The 17977-nt window shown below is 57.5% G+C and overlaps 1 protein-coding gene across 1 annotated transcript in view; it reads right to left on the reverse strand.

Annotated features, from left to right (window-relative positions):
- The window catches only part of DNAH17 (dynein axonemal heavy chain 17), a 118885-nt gene that overhangs the window by 83918 nt on the left and 16990 nt on the right, over positions 1-17977 (reverse strand). Inside the window, exons 4-16 of the mRNA XM_078066204.1 lie at positions 12078-17953; positions 11234-11692; positions 9777-9970; positions 9194-9386; positions 8851-8950; positions 8594-8679; positions 8277-8402; positions 7152-7304; positions 6959-7045; positions 5143-5310; positions 4770-4886; positions 610-875; positions 271-466 (exon numbers count right to left, since the gene is read on the reverse strand). Coding sequence (XP_077922330.1) covers positions 271-466; positions 610-875; positions 4770-4886; positions 5143-5310; positions 6959-7045; positions 7152-7304; positions 8277-8402; positions 8594-8679; positions 8851-8950; positions 9194-9386; positions 9777-9970; positions 11234-11578 — 2031 coding nt within the window. The 5' untranslated portion in view covers positions 11579-11692; positions 12078-17953. The remainder of the gene's footprint in view (positions 1-270; positions 467-609; positions 876-4769; positions 4887-5142; positions 5311-6958; positions 7046-7151; positions 7305-8276; positions 8403-8593; positions 8680-8850; positions 8951-9193; positions 9387-9776; positions 9971-11233; positions 11693-12077; positions 17954-17977) is intronic.

Raw genomic sequence — 17977 nt, forward strand, 5'->3', positions numbered from 1 at the left:
GTCCCTGAAGCTGCTTTTGGCCATGCTCCTATTTTGTCTTGTATCTTAAATACATCCTGGACACGCTTTAATCCTTAAGGAATAAAGCTTTCGCTAAATATGTCACAAACATCAACCCCCACAAGTCTGCTTTGGGAGAAGGGGACCAGCCTCGGCGGCACCGGCGGGCTTGGGGCTTCTCCCACCGCCCCACCTGCCGTGGGGCCCTGGTCCCCGTGGAGCCCCTTGACACGGGACACCTTCTGGGCCCAGTGGCGGGACGGCACCCACCGCTTTGCTGAAGTTGACTTGGACGAGGTTGGTGACCGGGTCTCGCCGTATCAGGGGCTGCCCCAGGTTGAAGTGGCAGTCCTGGTCCACGCCGGCCACCCACTGCTGGTAGATCTTCTCTCGGTAGCCCCTCAGCAGCTCCAGCATCTCGTCGTACTTCTGGTAGATCAGCTTGGCCTCCGAGCCGGACATGACCCTGGAATCAGTTAGAGGGGGTGGTGAGGGGCACCCTATGTGTGGCGGCCAGCTCTCGGGGTGCTAGGAGAGGCCCGCCCCTGGCCCGCAGCCGCGGGGGGCACGCTGCCCACGTGGGGGGGGCCGGCTGGTGCCACGACTCACGGGTGCTCTATGAGCTTCAGGTCCCGCCTGGGCGCCTCCAGCCTCTCCTCTAGCTCCAGGCTCCACTGGAGCTGCCCAGCCACGGGGGGCATGTTCTTGTGGATCGGGGGGATATTCCCATCTGCAGAGGCTGCGAGCTGCGCGTCATACAAGGTCTTGGTGTTGTCCAGCTCGGCGTCAAAGAGCTCCAGCATGGCCGAGTACCTGGGCACCACCTCCGCAAGGATCAGGGGCCGCTCCAGGAGGCCCCCGCACACGTGCAGGAGCTGGGGAGGAACGAGAGACGCGCCGTCGCCAAGGTCCCCGCCTCCTGCCCCGTCCCCGAGGTCCCCGCCCCTGCCCCAACCCCAGCATTGCTCCAGCCTCGCGGCAACTGGCACGATGCTCGAGGCCAAACTTCAGGGGCGACAACTCCTGCCCCATCAGGACAAGGAACTTCTATGCCTCTGTGATTTTCATGTTGGCGGCTGCTGAGTCCCCAGGTGCTTGGCTGCCAATCACCACCACAAAGTAGGGCTGAGGCCTGGAAACATTCCGGGCCCAGGAGAAGTCAGGCTGACCAGGGTGGAGGTGGGTGTGGGGGCGGGGGGCCCCGGTACTGAGCACGGAGGCTGAGGGTGGGAAGCCGGAGACGCCGCCCCCGAGACCCGGAGGGAATCACAGAGGGAGCCTGGGAATGTGTAGAGGCCATGACCCTGGGGGTTCGAGCCCAGGTTCCCTGAGTCCCCGAGGAGCAGGGACAGCCCGTGTTCCCGGTCACATGTCCTTTCCGGGTGAGGAAAGCCTGGGCCTGCGGACCTGAACTAATCCAGGAGGCGTCACACCACATTTCTGAAAGCAGTAACCGAGCGCGAGTACCTCTCTGCAAGTAGCTGGCTCATCACCCTCACACTCTACGTCTGCTAAACATGGGCAATTGCAAAATGAAAAGCTTAGTAGAAGAGAGGAAGTTACTTTATCTGGGTGTTTCGGTTAGGGTCCTGGCTGGAATCAGATGGAGAATTTCCTAAAAGATCACTGTTCAAGGTCAGGGCGCGGAGGAGCCTAGGGGCAGTGCAGGCCCTGGGCTGGGCTGCTGGGGTGGGGGTGGGTGGGGGTGGGGTCTTCCTAGAATTTGGAGAGAGTTCCGGAAGCTCCACAGCCAGCCTGAGGTCTGCCAGACCCAGGACAAGGAGAGCCGCCCTGGAGGCAAACGGGGATCAAAGGTGCTCAGACCACACAGTCTCACAGCCCTGGGTGCCTGGGGGCACTGGACCCGAGTCTCTGATTTGCCCCAGATTTTGGTGTAAGGAATAGGACAATGTCCCCAAAATGGCCTTTTCAGGCAAGAGCGAGACACAGCTGCAGGAAGAGATCTGCAGGTCCCCGAAAGCCAGACAGGGCAGCTGGACCGCTGGGAGAAACCGAATCAGGACGCTCCAAGCTCAGCTCCCCGCAGGGGCGTGGCCGACGCACCGGGTCACTGGTGCCACTTCCTACCAAAGGGTCCTGTCCTCTTGGGAGAAAAAGGTGCATCTTGTGGGTTCGTGACCCTCCTGACATTTTGTCTGCCGGCTCCCCTCCCATGCCCCTCTCTTTTTCACGTTTACATAGTTTTTGGCTCCTGGATCCTGGGAAGAAAGCTAATTTTATTTTCCATCAGGAGATCATCCAGAAAATTTCTCTAGAACTTTCCTGGCTGCGTGTGAATTCCTGACACTGAGAAGCAGCTGGGGGGCAGCTGGGGAGCTTGCAGGGAATGGAGGCACTGGGAGGGAGGGAGCCCCAGGGCCCGTCCTCATTAGGGCACGGGGTTGTGTCAAGCAGGAGAGAAAACACTCCCAGATGCGGAGGAAGAGTTGCTCATTTAGAGGTGGAAATGGTTGACAGGCACTCTTTTCTTTTCTCCCTTGGTTTCCTTTTTGTTTTTTTCTTTTTAATCTAGCACAAGCACAAAGTTACAATTTAGGAAAGAACCTTTCCTCTATGGGTGCAGAAGCCAGATTGGGGCTATAATAGGAGAGAGGATGAGCTCCCTGAGAAGGCCGAGATTCAGGCTTAGCTCCTGGTGGGCCGGGCGCGGGGCTCAGTCCTGCAGGTGCCTGGGGGTCGGGGCGCGGGGGGGCTTCCTGCCGGCCACCCCACCCCTCGGAGTGCTGACCCCTGACTCCTGATCATGAAGGGGACGGGCTTGTTGGTTGGGCCCCAACAGTCCAGCTGCTTCCCCTGGACTAGACAACAACACAGAGTCAGAGCCCACGGTGGGGAGTGCGGAGGGGCTGCCTCCCTCCGCGCCCCCTTTCCCCCCCCTACAGGAGGTGAGACGTGCTATCCGCCCACTCCCCCACCCTCGGTGAGCTCCAGTGCTATCTTTTAGTTTTGGAGACCCCATCGCGGGGGCGGGGGAGGGGGGAGACTGTTGTTTCCAGGTTAAAGGCCCGGCTGGAAACGTGTGTTCAGGGACCCTTCCGCACTTGGGTAGCCCTTGGAGCTCTGTGACCCCAGTACAACTCCCCTCCCTTGGCTGGAGCCAGTTCCCTCCGCGGGGAAAGCTCAAAAGCACCTACTATGTGCCCAAATCAAGTGCCTGTCCTCAGGGAGTTTATATTCTAGTTGGGAAGACAATGAACACAGAGAGATCAACACATAACAGAATAGCAGGGAGGGCCAGCAGAGAGGCAGGGACAGGGGAGGCCTCGCCTGCGAGGTGGCCTGAGACAGCTACTTAGGGGGAAGGGTGTCCCAGTGGAGGGAAGAGCATTGAGGTGCTGTGTTAATTCGCATTCACTGATATTCTGCTTAGAGCACCAACGCAATCTAAGACTTGATTGCTCATCGCATTGCAGAGTTTCAAATTCCCTTGCATTTGCATTTTAAAAAAACAATGTCTAAAAGGCAAAGGAATGTCCTGGCATCTGTGTTGGGGAGATCCAGGAAGACGGCCAGCACCCTGAGCTGCCCGGGCCATCCCGACTGCCTTCCCGTCTGGCCACACTCTGGGATGGTTTGGGGTCCTGGCTTCTCTAACTGGCTAATTGTGTGACTCTGGGCAGGCTTCTTGACTTGTCGGAGTTGGTAAAAATGGGATGGATAATGTAGGTAACGAGTTTAGCAAACACCATGGGACCCAAGATCCTATAATAATTATTGGGTGTCTCCTGTGGGCACCAAACTGCCTCCAGCAACCTAGAGGCTTGCCAAGCGAAGGGAAGAGGTAGCTCGGACCTGCAGAGTGTCCTAGTCGGCAAACATGCATAACACTAGGCAGATAGAAAAAAGCTACTCAAGTATATACATATATTCACTCATTTAAATGCTCAGTCCCTGTTCTCCAGATGAGCTATAGATCGATCTTCAGAGATCCCCCCTCAGTGGTTTGTCCAGGGCAAGGCAGGCCACAGAAATGCAGGAAGAAGGGCTGGGCTGGGACAATATGGAGTGGTGGGGACTGGGGCACGCTGGACTGCCCAGCTCCTCACAATCTAATCGGCTGGGTTGGTGGCAGTCGCCACCTTCCTGTTTTGCCAGGGGCTTTTCTGGGTGCTCTCGAGGTCAAACTTAGATGTACTCATGCATTGGCCATTTGTGTTTCTCTCTTGAATTGATGATCTCTAAGGGTTTTAGCACTTCCCGACCGTCCATTCTTTTAAGATTCTTTTTTCATAGCATCATTTCTTTTTTTTTCAGTGTAAAAGTGCTGCACGCTTAACGCTTGCAACTTGGCCAAGTGTAGTAAAGTACACAAGAGGCACACGAGTACCAGCCAGCTCCCTGCCACCCAGAGGTGGGTCCTCAGTAACGAGGCCAGGCTGCTCTCGGAGTCTCACGTGTCAAAGACGGTGTGACTTCAGCGCAGTGGGTCTAAAAGGGTATGTGCTTTATTGTCACGGCCACTTTGCCTCTAACTTTTGGTCCTTTTAAGCAGGGGGAACGATGAATCAAATAAGAATGAATGGACACCCTTCCGTAGTGAGAATCAGTAAAGTAACTGTCCTCTTAGCCTTAGTCCCTTTTCTTACTCTACAAGGCAGCCACCGAACCCAGCGGGAGCTGCCCGAGGTGCTCGCAGCCTGAGAGAGGCCCCTGTTCTCCCCGGCCCCCGGGCCGGCTCCTCATCTGCAAACAAGGTCAGCCCTAAGCGGGCCCCGGCTCGCCGCCCGCAGGTCCCTGCCCGCACCTACCTTGGCACAGGACTCAATGGAACTACAGTCGTCAAACCCTTGGCAAAAGATCGTGGCCAGCCGCCTATCCAGATCTTGAATTTTGGTCTCAAAATCAGCGTAATCGTCATCGAAACTCTGAAAGTGAATTAAAACGTCCACCTGCTAATCAGCATGCAAAGCGGGGATGGTGCTCGCTCTGCCCCCGCCCCCGCCCCCACCCCTGCCGGCAGGTTTCGGGGCTCCATCTGAGGATGCTCATTGTCATGGGGACGGCCCCAGGGGCAGTTAGTTTCTGGGACGTCTTCAGAACATGACCAACACTCCCTCCACATGTCTCCCCACTCCTGGGGCATCTGACATGGGTCCAGCCGAGGGCCCCCACCCGACTTACCGAGTCTCCAGGGTCCAAGGGGTCATATTTGCATTCAGCAAAAACCTTCACCAGCTCAAAGACCTCATCGTAAATCTGAGTGACCATGCTTCCGAGGATGTTGCCCCTCACGCCCCCGAGCTCGATCTTCTCCAGCTTCAGAAACTCAATAGCTGTTTTATAAAGATCCTGGTGGAGGAAAAAGAAACAGTAATCCTCATAACTAAACACAACGGATCAGTCACTGATCTAGCTCTGACCCCAGCAGGGAGGAGCCAGGGAGTGAGGATGGCCCTCTGACCTGGGGCCACCTGGCAGCAAAGTGGGGGGGGACCCTCTGTTTATTTCTGTCCTCTAAAGTCCTCTCTGGAACACAGAGAGAGGGGACAGAAGGAAGGGCCCCATGAGTCCTCTCCAAGCTGTGAACAGGGGAATGTGGAGATGAGGTGGGGCTCTTATCCGGACCCTGCTCTGGAGTGATCTAAATAGAAACGCTTTCCTGGGGCCCCCATGTCCTCAGCTGTGGGCGGAAGCGGTTGGAACCTCACATGGAGGTTTCTGGCGTTGTGACTAAGCTTCAAATCCTCTGCTTCCTGGAAGGCCATCAGCACTTAGAGCCCGTCCCTGACCCACCGTGACCTGCAAGGATGCCCTCCCGCAGGGGACGCCCGCCTGAGGCACTACTTCCTCTGAGGTGGGGCTCTCCTGGAGGCTTCTCCTGGAGGCTTCTCCAACTATTCGGGCCCCCCAGGGGGGCTTTCCTTTCCGGAACTCTCCCGTGCTCTTCCTTTTGACATTTCCTCACACCCGGTCCCCTCACGCGTTACCTCCCGTGTCTGTGTGAGGCCCTCGTTTCCCAGTGGATCCTGAAGGCTCCTTGGGGACCCCAGGCAGCCTCGGGAGGCTGACCCAGGGCCTGGCCCCCAGGGCCTGGCGAAGCAAGATGCGCATGTGGTGTTCACACCACGCTCCTAAGCTGGGGCCGGGGTTGGGGCCGTCTTCCCAAAATGCCATCACCAAAGCAGACCCAACGAAAAGCAGCAGCGGGGTCAAATGTCCTGAGCTCGGGGCTCGTGCCGCCAGGAGGAGGGAGGGGACAGCAGGGAGACATCCTTTCCCAGAAAGCTCATCCCGATTCAGGACCTGGGAGCCTCTGGGCTTGAGGAACACCGTGATGCAAATTTGCAGTCCTAAGTGGGCCTCGTCCACCTGTGGACGAGACTGTGGAGACCAGACAGGCCTGCCCAAGGCCACTGCTGACGGTGGTGGCCATCGGAAAAACCAATGCTCCAGGGTTCCGGGGTGATTTTCCCCTTTTGAATGGTGTGAATAGTTGGTGGGCAAAGGTAAAGGACCATACAGAAGATCACAAACAAAAAGCAAAACTTTCTTGCCCTGCCCCCGTGTTTATGCCCCGGCTCTTCTCCCCAGAGGCAGCCGTCTTGAACCAATTAAAAACCAATTAAAAATGCTCATTTGCTCTGTGTCACTCTGTGTATCTGACAGCGCAGGGTCCTGCCCCTGCCCACACTTGTCCCAACCGAGCCGGCTAAGCCTCGCCCACGGCCGCCCAGCTTCCTGCCGATGCCCGTGTAATTTGTCATCAGCCTGCTCGTGGACACAAGGCATGGGATGGGGGAGAAGCCCCCCAAAACGGGGCACTTTTGTTCTTGGCCAATGGCTCCAGGCATGGAGGAGGCCGGCCCCTGACTCAGTTTCCCCACAACACGGATGCTTGGGTGTGGCTTTCATCCTCCCTACCGGGAGATGTGGGTGTGGGACAAGGATGGGAGACGCAGCTCTGCTAAGGGCAGCTTGAGCCGCATTTCACCTTTACCTCAATGGTCTGGATGCGATGGAAGAAGGAATTCATCCTGGAAAATGCCAGAGAAGAAGGGAATTCCCAGGGCACTGGCTCCTTGTCCTACGGGAGACACAGAGAGGAGGCTGTGCGGACACCAAACACTCCTGGGGACGCCTGGGAGCCCGCGCCCACACGTCCTTGAACTTGCTCTGAAATCAGGCCGGACCTTAAAGAAAAGCTTCATGTTTGCGCAGCAGAAATCATAGGTGCGGTAAAGCTCCTTTAGCACGTTCACGGACAGAGAGATGTTGCTCAGAACCTCCTCTGTTTCTCCCTGCAAGCCTTTCAGCACCTCTTCTGGGCTCAGGAAAGTGCGCGTCTGGGCAGAAGAGAAGACATTCCAGTCCTGAGAGCGCTCTGGGGTGACGTCCAGGGTCTGCTTGGTGGGCTACAAACAGCCCACCTCGGGGCCCACAGTCGGCTCCTTCGGACATGTTAGCCGTCCCTGAGGTCCAGGTCCCGACCTGTCTGCCCGCTGCCGGCCCATTTTCGGGAGACTGAGCTGCTTCCCTGCGTGGCCCCACACCCCCTACGGCTGCAGCCGAAACAGATCCTGGTCCCAGATGACTGGGGGCCCTTCAGGGCCCGGGAAATCCAGTCCTGCCCCGGGCGGCGGGAGCCTGGACCGCAGCGCCCTTCCGGGCAGCAAGCATGATTTTAACCCATGCGGGAGGCCCGAACAAAAACGCTCGCGGCCGGCTAAGGAGTGCTTGTGAAAAGGAAGGAAGACAGGGAGTCTGCGTTGAGGGAGACAGGAGGCAGGTCGGTGTAGGAGCAGATAAACCCCACGGCCCTGGCCGAGTCCTGGGGTCCTGGGACTCGGCGGGCAGCCCCATTTTTTTCCTCCTCCCTCTCGCTGTGGGGCTGCTTGGGCTGACACTGCCCAGTCTCCGGAGAACTGTGGGTGGCCACCAAGAGGGCCCAAGCTCAGCCTCGGGCCTGTAAACCCCAGTGCCAACATCTTTGCCTGTTTTTAAACTGCCCAGGGTGGCGTCGCCGGGTAAGCGTCCGACTCTTGAAGATCTCGGAGTCCTGGGATCGAGTCCCCTATCGGGCTCCGTGCTCTGCAGGGAGTCTGCTTGGGATTTCTCTCCCTCTGCTTCTCCCCTCAGCTCACAAGCACATGTGCGCTCTCTCTCTCTCCCACTCTCTCCTCTTTCCCCCAAACAAATAAAATAAATCTTAAAAAAAAAAACAAAAACTGCCCAGATACACGGGCAGGGGGGAAGCCGAGCAGGCAGGGAGAGGCCCCAGTCGGGAGGCAGAGGGCGGCGTGGTGGGGCCAGGTTACCATCTCGATGATTTGGTTGCAAAACTCCTGCAGGATGACGATGAGCCTGGAGGGCGTGTTGTAGTGCTCGGACGTGGCCCAGATGAAGCACATGGTATAGAGCACCTTCGCAATGAAGGTCGGGAGCTGCAGGGAGATGGGCGGGTGTGCTACCCCTCCGCCCTCTGCTTCACACGGTCCGGGGAGGGCACCCCAGAGGGGAAGGAAGAGGCGCTCCCCAGGACCACGCAGCCCCTCCCGGCCAAGAAGCCCACAGCCCCCACGCCCCTAACACAGCAGACCAGCCCCTAAGAGTGGCCTCTCTCGGGCTGACACACCATCGTGAAGTCGGCCTGCTCCATCTCCTCCAGCAGGACCCGCAGAGGCTTCAGATACAGAACGATGTCGCTGGCCTCCTTCAGCCCTGCACGGAAGGAGAGCAAGCGCTCGCAGCCCCGACGGTCAGAGATGGGGACCGGCGGCTCCGTGCTCGTGGACACCTGCTCCCTCAAGACCCAGGACCTTCCCCAGAGGAAGGTGCATGTGGGCAGGTGCCGCGGCCCCCGCCAAGGGCAGTGCCCCTTCCTCAGCTCACCCTCCATGACGTCCGTGTACACATTTTGCAGGGCTGGGCAGTAGCAGCTCTTGGCTTTTTCCAGGATCTCAACTATTTTGTTCACTTTGGGCCTATTCAGCTGAGAAACAGAGAACAGGAAGCTCGGGGAAGCTCCAGAGAGGCTCGGAGACCCTACACAAAAGGCACCTGACCCCGCAGCCGCTGGAGCCCAGGACTTTGTGCAGGTTATCCGGGTCCCCTCGGGGGCCCTGGGGGTCCGCACAGAGGGGTGGACGGGTCACGAATCGGCCTGGCCAGCACGTGGGCCCTCTGGCTGCGGAGCCACGGAGGCCCGCTCACCACTGTGGAGAGGAGCTGTCACCTGCTCATGGATGCACTTGAGATTCATCAGCCGGGCATCCCAGAACTCAAACTCAACTCGGGGCAGGGGGTGTAGCCCATCCAGCAGGGGCTGGGCCGAGTCTTTGCTCAGCACGTCCCGGATCTGGTGGGACCAGTCGATGATGATGGTTTCGATGGCATGCAGGAGTGAGTTGTCCAGAGAAGGGGGGATCCTGCAGAGCAGAAGGTCAGGCAAGATGCTCTCCCAGCCGCAGGGATGGGGTTCTACCAGCTCCGCCCCTTCTGGGCAGGAATCATCCCTCCCCCATGGCCCTCGGGACAACCTCCCAAGCAACCACCAGCAGCGCCCCATCTCACCCCATGTCCCAAGCTCCTCGCAACCACTGTGGGGAGGCAGGAGAAGTGCCCAAATCTCCCAGCTAAGGAAGGCCAAGTGTGGAATAAAACCCATGTTCAAGGTGGCTCTTCCCAGCCGTCCTTATTGGGGTCACACAGGCATGTGCTTGGGGCTTCATGGATGACTCCCAGTGGGGCTCAGTGTGCTGGGGGTCACAGGTCAGCGACTCCTCCAGCCGGCCAGGTGCCCAGGCTGGGCCACCTACCTCTCCATGGACTCCAGCGTGCCATCCAGACTCCCCAGGTGCTCTGGGATGGGCAGCAGGGTCTTCCCTTTGATCTTGCCCCCCATCACGAACATCTCATTCTTCAGCTTGTGGACTTGCTTCACGATGTCTTCCGAGACCACCCGGGGCCATCCACTCAAGTTTTCACTTTGGTTTAACAGGGAGTAGAGCACCTGGAAGGGAACGGCTCTGCACATGTGCCCAGGCCTCCTCCGACCCGGCGGCTCCCAGGAGGAATGGGGAGCCCTCGGTTCCTGGAACCCACCCAGGGGAACCGAGTCCATGCCAGAATGAGGCGTGGCCAGTGGAGGGGCACAGACGCAGGATGATGGCCTAGCAGCAAAGCCATCTCTGAGAAGGGGGCTCACGCTGTTTGCTGAAAGCAGATGGCCCGTGCGGCCTTGGAGAGCTGTCAGGGGCTGAGCCGGGTCCCCCCGTGTTGCATGCGGAAGCCCCAACCCCAGCACCTCTGGGTGTGGCTGTCTTTGGAGATGAGCTTTTCAAGAGGTGACTAAGTTAAAATGAAGTCCCATGGGTGGGCCCAAATCGCATGTGACTGGTGTCCTTATAAGAAGAGATGTGGACACAGACAGACACAGAGGGACAACCAAGTGAGGACACGGGGAGGTGACAGCGTCTACAAGCCCAGGGGAAAGGCTACAGAAGGAACGGGTCCTGCCCACGCCTGGATCTGGGAACTCCAGCCCCCAGGACTGTGATCCCTTGTCACGGCAGCCCGAGCAGACTCACGCAGATGCCCCAGCATTCCCGCTGCAGGCCTGCCAGGCTCCTCTTCCCGATGGGAGGGGAGGCTGGCCTGAGTCCTGGAGGAGGGGCTCCTGTGCTCCAAGTTTGCACAAGGCAGGGAATTAAGTCCCCATCTCACGCATGAGGACAGCAACGGCCAGAAAGCTAGGTCACTCGGACTCTGGCTGGTGTGGCTGCCCAGAGCGGGCCGCACCTGCCGCACCTGCCGCACCTGCCGCCCCTGCCTGGGGTGACACTGGCAACAAGGTAGGACAGTGGGGAGATGCACCAAACTGCACCCTGTTCTTTCTCTTTCTTCACACAAAGTCTCAGAACTGGGAAACCCATCTACTGGGACTCAAGTGGCCCACACCCTCTGACGCTGTGGGCAGGGGCCATGCCCGGTGCATCCCGAGGTCCCACGACACCAAGAGAGGATGAGGTGCTGGCTGGGGCCTCTCAGCCCTTGGGTGCACAGCACCGCCTGGAGGTCTGGTCAGAATGCAGATGTGTCCCCACACCAGGGTGGGCAGGGCCTGGGCTCCTGCATTTCTGACCGGCTCCCAGGGAGGCTGACGCTGCTGCCCCGTGGGCCACTCTCTGGGCAGCCGGGCTCTAGGCCATTCACCAAAAGCACGAGAAACAGAGATTGTCCCCCCGGCGCAGCCTCCCCCACCCCGGGCACCCACCTCCTCCACGACGGCGATCAGCTGTTCCACGGGCGCAGGACTTATGTCCCCGTAGATGAGGCGGTCCTTGTAGGTATCCTTGCTGATGTTCTCCCGTCCCTTCTTGATGAAGTAAACCCCTTTGGACTTGAGGGAGGCGGGGAAGCCCAGGCAGGGTATGATCATGCCGGCGGGGCTGAGCGTCAACACCAGAACCAGGACGTCTGGCTTCTCAAAGAATTCGGTGAATAAGGCCATGTTCTCCTCGGCCCCGATCAACTTGCTCCACTTGTCTGGCTTGAACTTCAGAATGAGGGAAGCCAGTCCCTCTAAATACTCCAACCTGACATCCGGTGTGATGGTCATCGTGGCTCTTCCTTACAGCACGGTCCTCCGGCCGGCGCACGGAGACCCTGACGCAGCACCGTGTGCGGGGGGCTCACTCCCCACCCGTCTCTGGAGCCGCTCGCAACCTCTGTCCTGACCAAGCAAGGAGACGAGGTTCCTCGCGAGTGTTCGCTCTTCCGCTGGGTGTGGGCTGGGGGCAGGGAGGGACAAGGGGGTCCTGGCTATCTGCCCTGGCTGGACCTCTGTCGCCGTGGGGCAAGGGCCACACAGCGGCGGTGGTGTGTGCTTGTGTGAGTTGTGACCAGGAGGCTAACGGCTGGGCAAGGCAGAGATGGGCCCAGGGGAGAAGGGAAGGCAGGAGATGGTCGCAGCCAGGTGGCCTGCAGGTGGTGGGATGGGGGGAGGCCAGATGAGACGAGAGCAGGGTCAGGTTGAAGGGTCCCGGGGAAGACATCGCACACCCCTGGGGTATGGGCAGAGCTCCAAAGGAGCTCCCCTCACACAGAGAAAGGCTCACCAGCTGAGCAGATGCTGCTCCAGTCGTAGGCAGGGCCAACGGATGGGCAGCTCTTTTCCAGACCAGAAAGGAAATGGCTCCTTTTCCTGGAGGGGCTCCAACTGCCATGGAACTTCTGCAGGTCTCCTCGGCACCTGGGACTTCTAGAACCTTCTCCTGGGGACCTGAGTGACCAGTGGTGGGGCAGCAAACGAGCAAGCCTCCGTGGCCCGCCACAGGGGGGAGGCTCTTGGACTGTAATATTTTTTATTTTATTATTATTTTCTTAAACATTTTATTTATTTGTTTGAGAGACAGCGAGAGCAGGTGAGCATGAACAAGGGGAGAGGCAGAGGGAGAGGGAGGATAGACTCTCCGCTGAGCAGGGAGCCCGATTCGGGGCTTGATCCCAGGACTCTGGGATCATGACCTGAGCTGAAGGCAGACGCTTCACCCCAGGTGTCCCGGGCCGTAATATTTTCTAAACTCAGTTGAACAATCTTTGCCTTTGAACTGGAGCATTCAGTCCACGTTCAGTTCCTGTAATCCCCTACTACATTGGGATTTATGTCTATTGTCATATTGAGTGCTTGATATTCTCCTTTCTCACCCTTCTTCTGGATTATATAGTTTTTATTATTTCATCTCCTCTCATTACCTTGGTTATTATACATCTTTTATTTTCCCTTTAGAGGTTCAGAGACATCATAACACGCATCCTGACTTACCCCACTATAATATTCACTGCAACCCAATAATGAAACTCAGAAAACAATTTCCATTTACAATAACATCAAAACAATTCTGCTTACAATTCCATTTACAAGAGCGTCAGAAAGAATAAAATACTTAGGATTAAATTTTAAAAGGAAGTGCAAGACTTATAAGCTGAAGACCACAAAACGTCACTGAAAGAAATGAAATACTTGGGTGGATGAAAAGGCATCCCTTGTTCACAGCTCGAAGACTTAATCTTGTTAAGATGACAATTCTCCTCAAACTGATCTGTAATCGATCTAGATTCAGGAAAATCCCTGTCAAAATCCCAGCTACCTTTCTTGCAGAAATGGGAACGCTGGTCCTCCCTATCACAGGGAAATGTGAGGGACCAAGAAGAGCCAAAGCAATCTTGAAGAAGAACAAGGTTGGAGGACTCGCGCTTCCCAAGCATAACGCTTCCTACAAAACCACAGTAATCCAGAAGGAGGGCTTCTGGCCCAGGGATGGACGTCCAGATTCAGGGACTAGAACAGAGGGCCCAGGAATCACCGCACACCGCATGGGCAGCTGGTGTCAGACAGGGGTGCCAGGACGGTCCAGCGGGGGAGGCAGCAGCCTTTCCAAGAGATGATGCTGGGACAAGTGGACTGCCACACGCACCCCTACCTCACACCATCTACAAAAATTAACTAAAACTGTAAGAGCTACAACTATAAAACCCTTCGAGTAAGACATAGGAGTAGATCTCCATAACCTTGAAGGAAGCAGTGGTTTCTTAGAGAGGACACCAAAAGCATGAGATCAAAGAAAATAATGGATAAATGAGGCAACATGGAAATTAAAAATTGGGGGGCTTCAAAGGGCACTCGAAAGTGAGAAGACCACGCACAGAATGGGAGCCAATATTTTCACATCTTCTATCTGATAAGGGACTTGCACTCAGAATACATATGTAACTCATAATACGAGAATAAAAATACAAACAATATAATTAGAAATGGGTAAAGGACAAAGATCGACTTTTCTCCAAGAAAGACACACAAATGGCCAATAAGCACATGAACAGGTAGTTTACATCATTAGTCGTCAGGGAAGGAACTCGTGTGCGGTGCCCAGAACCTTCGAAGTCATGGAGACAGAAAGTTCCCATCGCCCAGCCCTCTGGATGGGCACTCCCCTGCAGCACGTGGCACAGTCTCTGGGCCGTCGCAGGCCTTCTGCAAATATTACTGAGGGAACAAAGGCTCTGAGAAGTCCTGCAGAAAGGAGGTCTGTTTAACCTCATCCAACCCAGTGTTGGGTTGGCGGCGCCCTTCTTTCCTTGAAGCCCCATCCCTTGTTTGAAATGCTAGATCCAGGTCTAGATGGTCCAGCTTCCTCTATGATTGTGCTTCCCCGGGGTCTGTGTGTCCCCGAGACACAAAGGATCGACTGTCTCCTGCTGAAATCGTGCATGTACAGGGGGCTCAGGGAGCTGCCCCCGCACCCTCGAACCACCACCCTAGGGCTCCAGGGTGGGTGCTGTGCCTGCTGTGAAGGAGGGACTCACGGGTGACCCGGAGCTTCCTGGCGGGTCACACCTGAGGTCCTACCTGAGCAGAGAAGACACAGGACGACCCATTTTCTAGGTGGCTCAACCAGCTTTCGATATGGACACACTGCCCACGTTGCAGCAGGAACAGCGGGCCCTTTGGAAATGGCCAGGGTGCCGTGTGAAGCTTCCGGACTGGCTAGTGCCCTCGGAGCAGAGCAATGGGAGGCTGACTGCAACCCTCCCCACCAGGGCCACCAGCTGGGCACGCCATTCCCGCACTTCCTTTGCCCTGACAGTCAAAGACCACTGCCCTGAGAGCTCAGCCTCTGCTTACGGTCCCCAGGGAGCACGTGCTCCCCGCCCAGCTAACTCGAAAGGCAGGTGCCCCACAGACATGACCCATCACTATGCACAGTTGCAGGACGATCCCCCCCGGCTGGGGACGCTTGCCCACAGCAGGAGGCCGGCCATCTGGGTCAGCCCTCGCCGCCCCACACGCCCTGACACGTCCTCATGCCGAGGTCCCAGCAGAGGGGGCGGGGAGGACAGTCAGCCTTTGTCTTGCTGCCCAGGCACGACCTTGCCCCGGCGCTGGGCAGAAAGGGAGGGCCAAGCCCTGCCCGCCCGGCTCCGGGCACTCTTCTTCCTTCGTGGGGAGGACAGTGTGGCCAGAGAGATGTCTCGGGCCTGCGAGGTTTCCAAAAGTCGCAGCAAGGCCCTGCACCGTGGAGCCAGGGGGCCTTTTCTAGCTTTGGGGCTCTCTGCACAGCTAACCCCAGGGATGAGGCCCCAACAGGCCACGGAAATGTGTGGATTGCAAGCTGTCCAGGCTGGGAACAGGGCGGGTCAGTGTGAGCACTGCACAGCCAGGTCTGCCTCTGCCCGCCCAGGGGGCCGTGGGCGGTGTGGGGTGCTCCCCGAGGAAGCAGGCGGCTGCCAGACATGCCTCACGTGGGTGGGCCCAAGAGAAACAGAGCCGACTTGAGTCCAAGCCCAGAGACAGACTCTTCGGTGCTACTACGATGTAGGAGAGAGCCGGACCCCACTCCAAACCCAGCCAAGACGCGGCTCTTCCAGCCCTGAGCAGCCACAGGCCACAGCAGGGGACTGGGTTCCAGCTAGCGGCAGCCAAGGACCGAGACGCCACGGGCGGGGGACGAGGACCTTCCTCAGATATGGAGGGGGGCGGGGACTGAGCAGGAGGCTTTGCTCAGAGGGGCTTAGGCAGACCTAGAACCTGGCCCAACACCTAGAGGCAGCCTGTCGAGGAGAAGGCTCAGCGGGACCTGTCCTCAGTTTGGTCAAGAAGAGAATCTTTTGGCTTCAGCCTAGTGAGGGGTTCTGAGCTTGGGGGGACAGAAGAAGTCGATCCTCGGGGCTGCAGACAGAGGGGTCCCCCCCGCCCCGTGGCTCTGGCTGGACACCATCAGGGCACTTTGAGGGACAAGGTTTATCACTCACGAGTCCTGGAGGGAACGCAGCATGCCCAGGGCCACGCGGCAAGGTCACAGGGGATGGGCTCTCCCTTTATTAGGGTCCAAAGGTGGGGCGTCTGGGGTTTTGCGGGGTTGTTCACTATTGGCTAACTCAAAGGCTGCACGTAGAATCAGTGTTCAGGAGAGCGGAGGCCGGGTCACTCAGGCAGCTCGTTAGTGAGGTCGCCCTGCGTCGTCTGAAAGGGGAACTCCGCGGACGGGGGGCCTAGTACCCCATCTGGTGGTTTTGCTGGTGCTTATTCAAGGTGGAAGTCTTACAGCCGGAGCCTCTGCATCCCATCTCAGTGAGGCACGCCTTCGAGTCCACACTGGGACCCATGCCCTGTCCCCCTGCCAGCATCCCTGTGTTCATCAGAACTGGCTCTGGATGATGCCAACCCAGCTCTTTCACGTGCTGGCCCTGGGCTCAGCCCAGCTGAGAGCCTGTGAGCTTGATCTTCGTTTAGGGCAGTGGTTCTCGGGTCTCCGAGTCAGGTCCCTGGAGCCGCAGGGGCTCCTGGGAGCAATTTAGGGACGCAGGCTCTCAGCCCCGCCCCAGAGCGGCGGGAGCGGGGATCTGGGCCCAGGCCCAGCAGTCCTTATTGTAACGAGCCCCCAGGAGATGCTCGTGCACAGCAGAGCTGAGAACCACTGGTTTAGAGTAGAATTTTGCCTCTGCTTTGAGTCCCGTCATTTGAAGTAGCCCTCCTGGGCTTCCTTTCTTTCTGGTCACTCACGCTTGAGGAGAAGCCCTCCCCAGAGCCTGCCTTCCCTTCGACGAGCCCCACTGGTGGGTTCCTTGAGGACCAGGTGTCACCTCACGTGGTGGTTGTCCAGTGACCGCACCATGGAATCACGTGGGAAGTTTCTGGAACTAATGGTGCCTGGCCCTGCCGCCCCAGGGTCAAGGCCAAATGTCCAGGTTTTAAAAGCTGCCCCATGGGTCTGAGTGGGGAATCCCTGCCCCCAGAGGCTTCAGTGCCCCTGAGAGGTGAGTCTCGCTGCCCTCCCCCATCTGCAGCCACGTTCACCCCAAAGCCCTTGCAGCTGGTTCATCGCTGCCTGTCTGTCTTCTAACAGGACAGACCTTGGAGGTCCCCTGCAGTTCTTCCAGGAGGGGCTGGTGCCAGGCCCGAGGTCTCTGCCCAGCTTCTGACCGTTCCTTCCGAGCTGGCTGCTCATCCGTTACGTCGCGTCGGCACGCTCTGGACTCGGGAGGCCGGGGGAATTCGAGGACAGGCTGGCCTTCCAGAGACCCACGGTCGCCCCAGCTCAGCATCCACCAGAAACTTGGAAATACCAAATACTGCTTTCTTAAAAGGACAAAGACCTCTTTTCTCTGGACTAGTTTTTTTAAAAGTTGAACTACGTTAGTGAATAATCTCCTCTTCGATGACTTGGTTTATAATACCTCAACCTGGAAAATGAAGATCTCCAAGGTGAAAATCAAGTGCTCTGAGTCACCCCCGAGGGTCAGAGCAATGGCATGAGGCTGTAAGACTCTGGGCTTTTCCCCCTGAAAACTCCGTCAGCCTCCTGATCCATCCTGCTTTGCTGGAGAGCTCAAGTTCAACTCTGAATTTCAAGGGAGGGAGACAAACACAGCCCTGGGGGCTGAGCCCCTGCTGGAAAGGCTTCTCGGCTTTGTTTGCAAAGCTTCCCCATCAGCCCGGACCATCTTCTCCCTCCCTGGAGGAGTCTAGGGGAGGTAGAGTCCAGCCCTGTCACACTGGAACAAATGTCCTTGGGGTAGATTTAGAGACAGACAGGCGTGAGTCAAACCACAGGCAGGAAATTTCATTTCCAGACCTCCTTCAAACTCCGCTTTCCTGACTCATTACATTCAAAACACATTTAATTTTGCTCTTAATGTTAATGCCTCACGAGAGGGAAAAACATCTTCAGCTTGACCACAGCCAGGCCCCCAGGATCCTGTGAGTCTTCTTTAGCAGATCAGAGTCCTTTTGGAACTTCCCTTTGTCTTGATTTCCCCCCAACCCCAAAGTATGTAATCCTTGCTCCTCAAAATCCCAGGATGGGCAGCTATTTCTGCCCAGGGGTCCTGTCCCCCTGCTTTAATGAAGTCACCTTTTTGCACCGAAGACATCTCAAGAATTCCTTCGTGGGCTCCGGATCCCCAACAATGCTATTCCAAAAAAACTCCATCCCTAGTGATGTGGGAACAAAGGCAG

The sequence above is a fragment of the Halichoerus grypus genome, chromosome 2 (genome assembly GCF_964656455.1).
Source record: "Halichoerus grypus chromosome 2, mHalGry1.hap1.1, whole genome shotgun sequence".
Lineage (NCBI taxonomy): Eukaryota > Metazoa > Chordata > Mammalia > Carnivora > Phocidae > Halichoerus > Halichoerus grypus.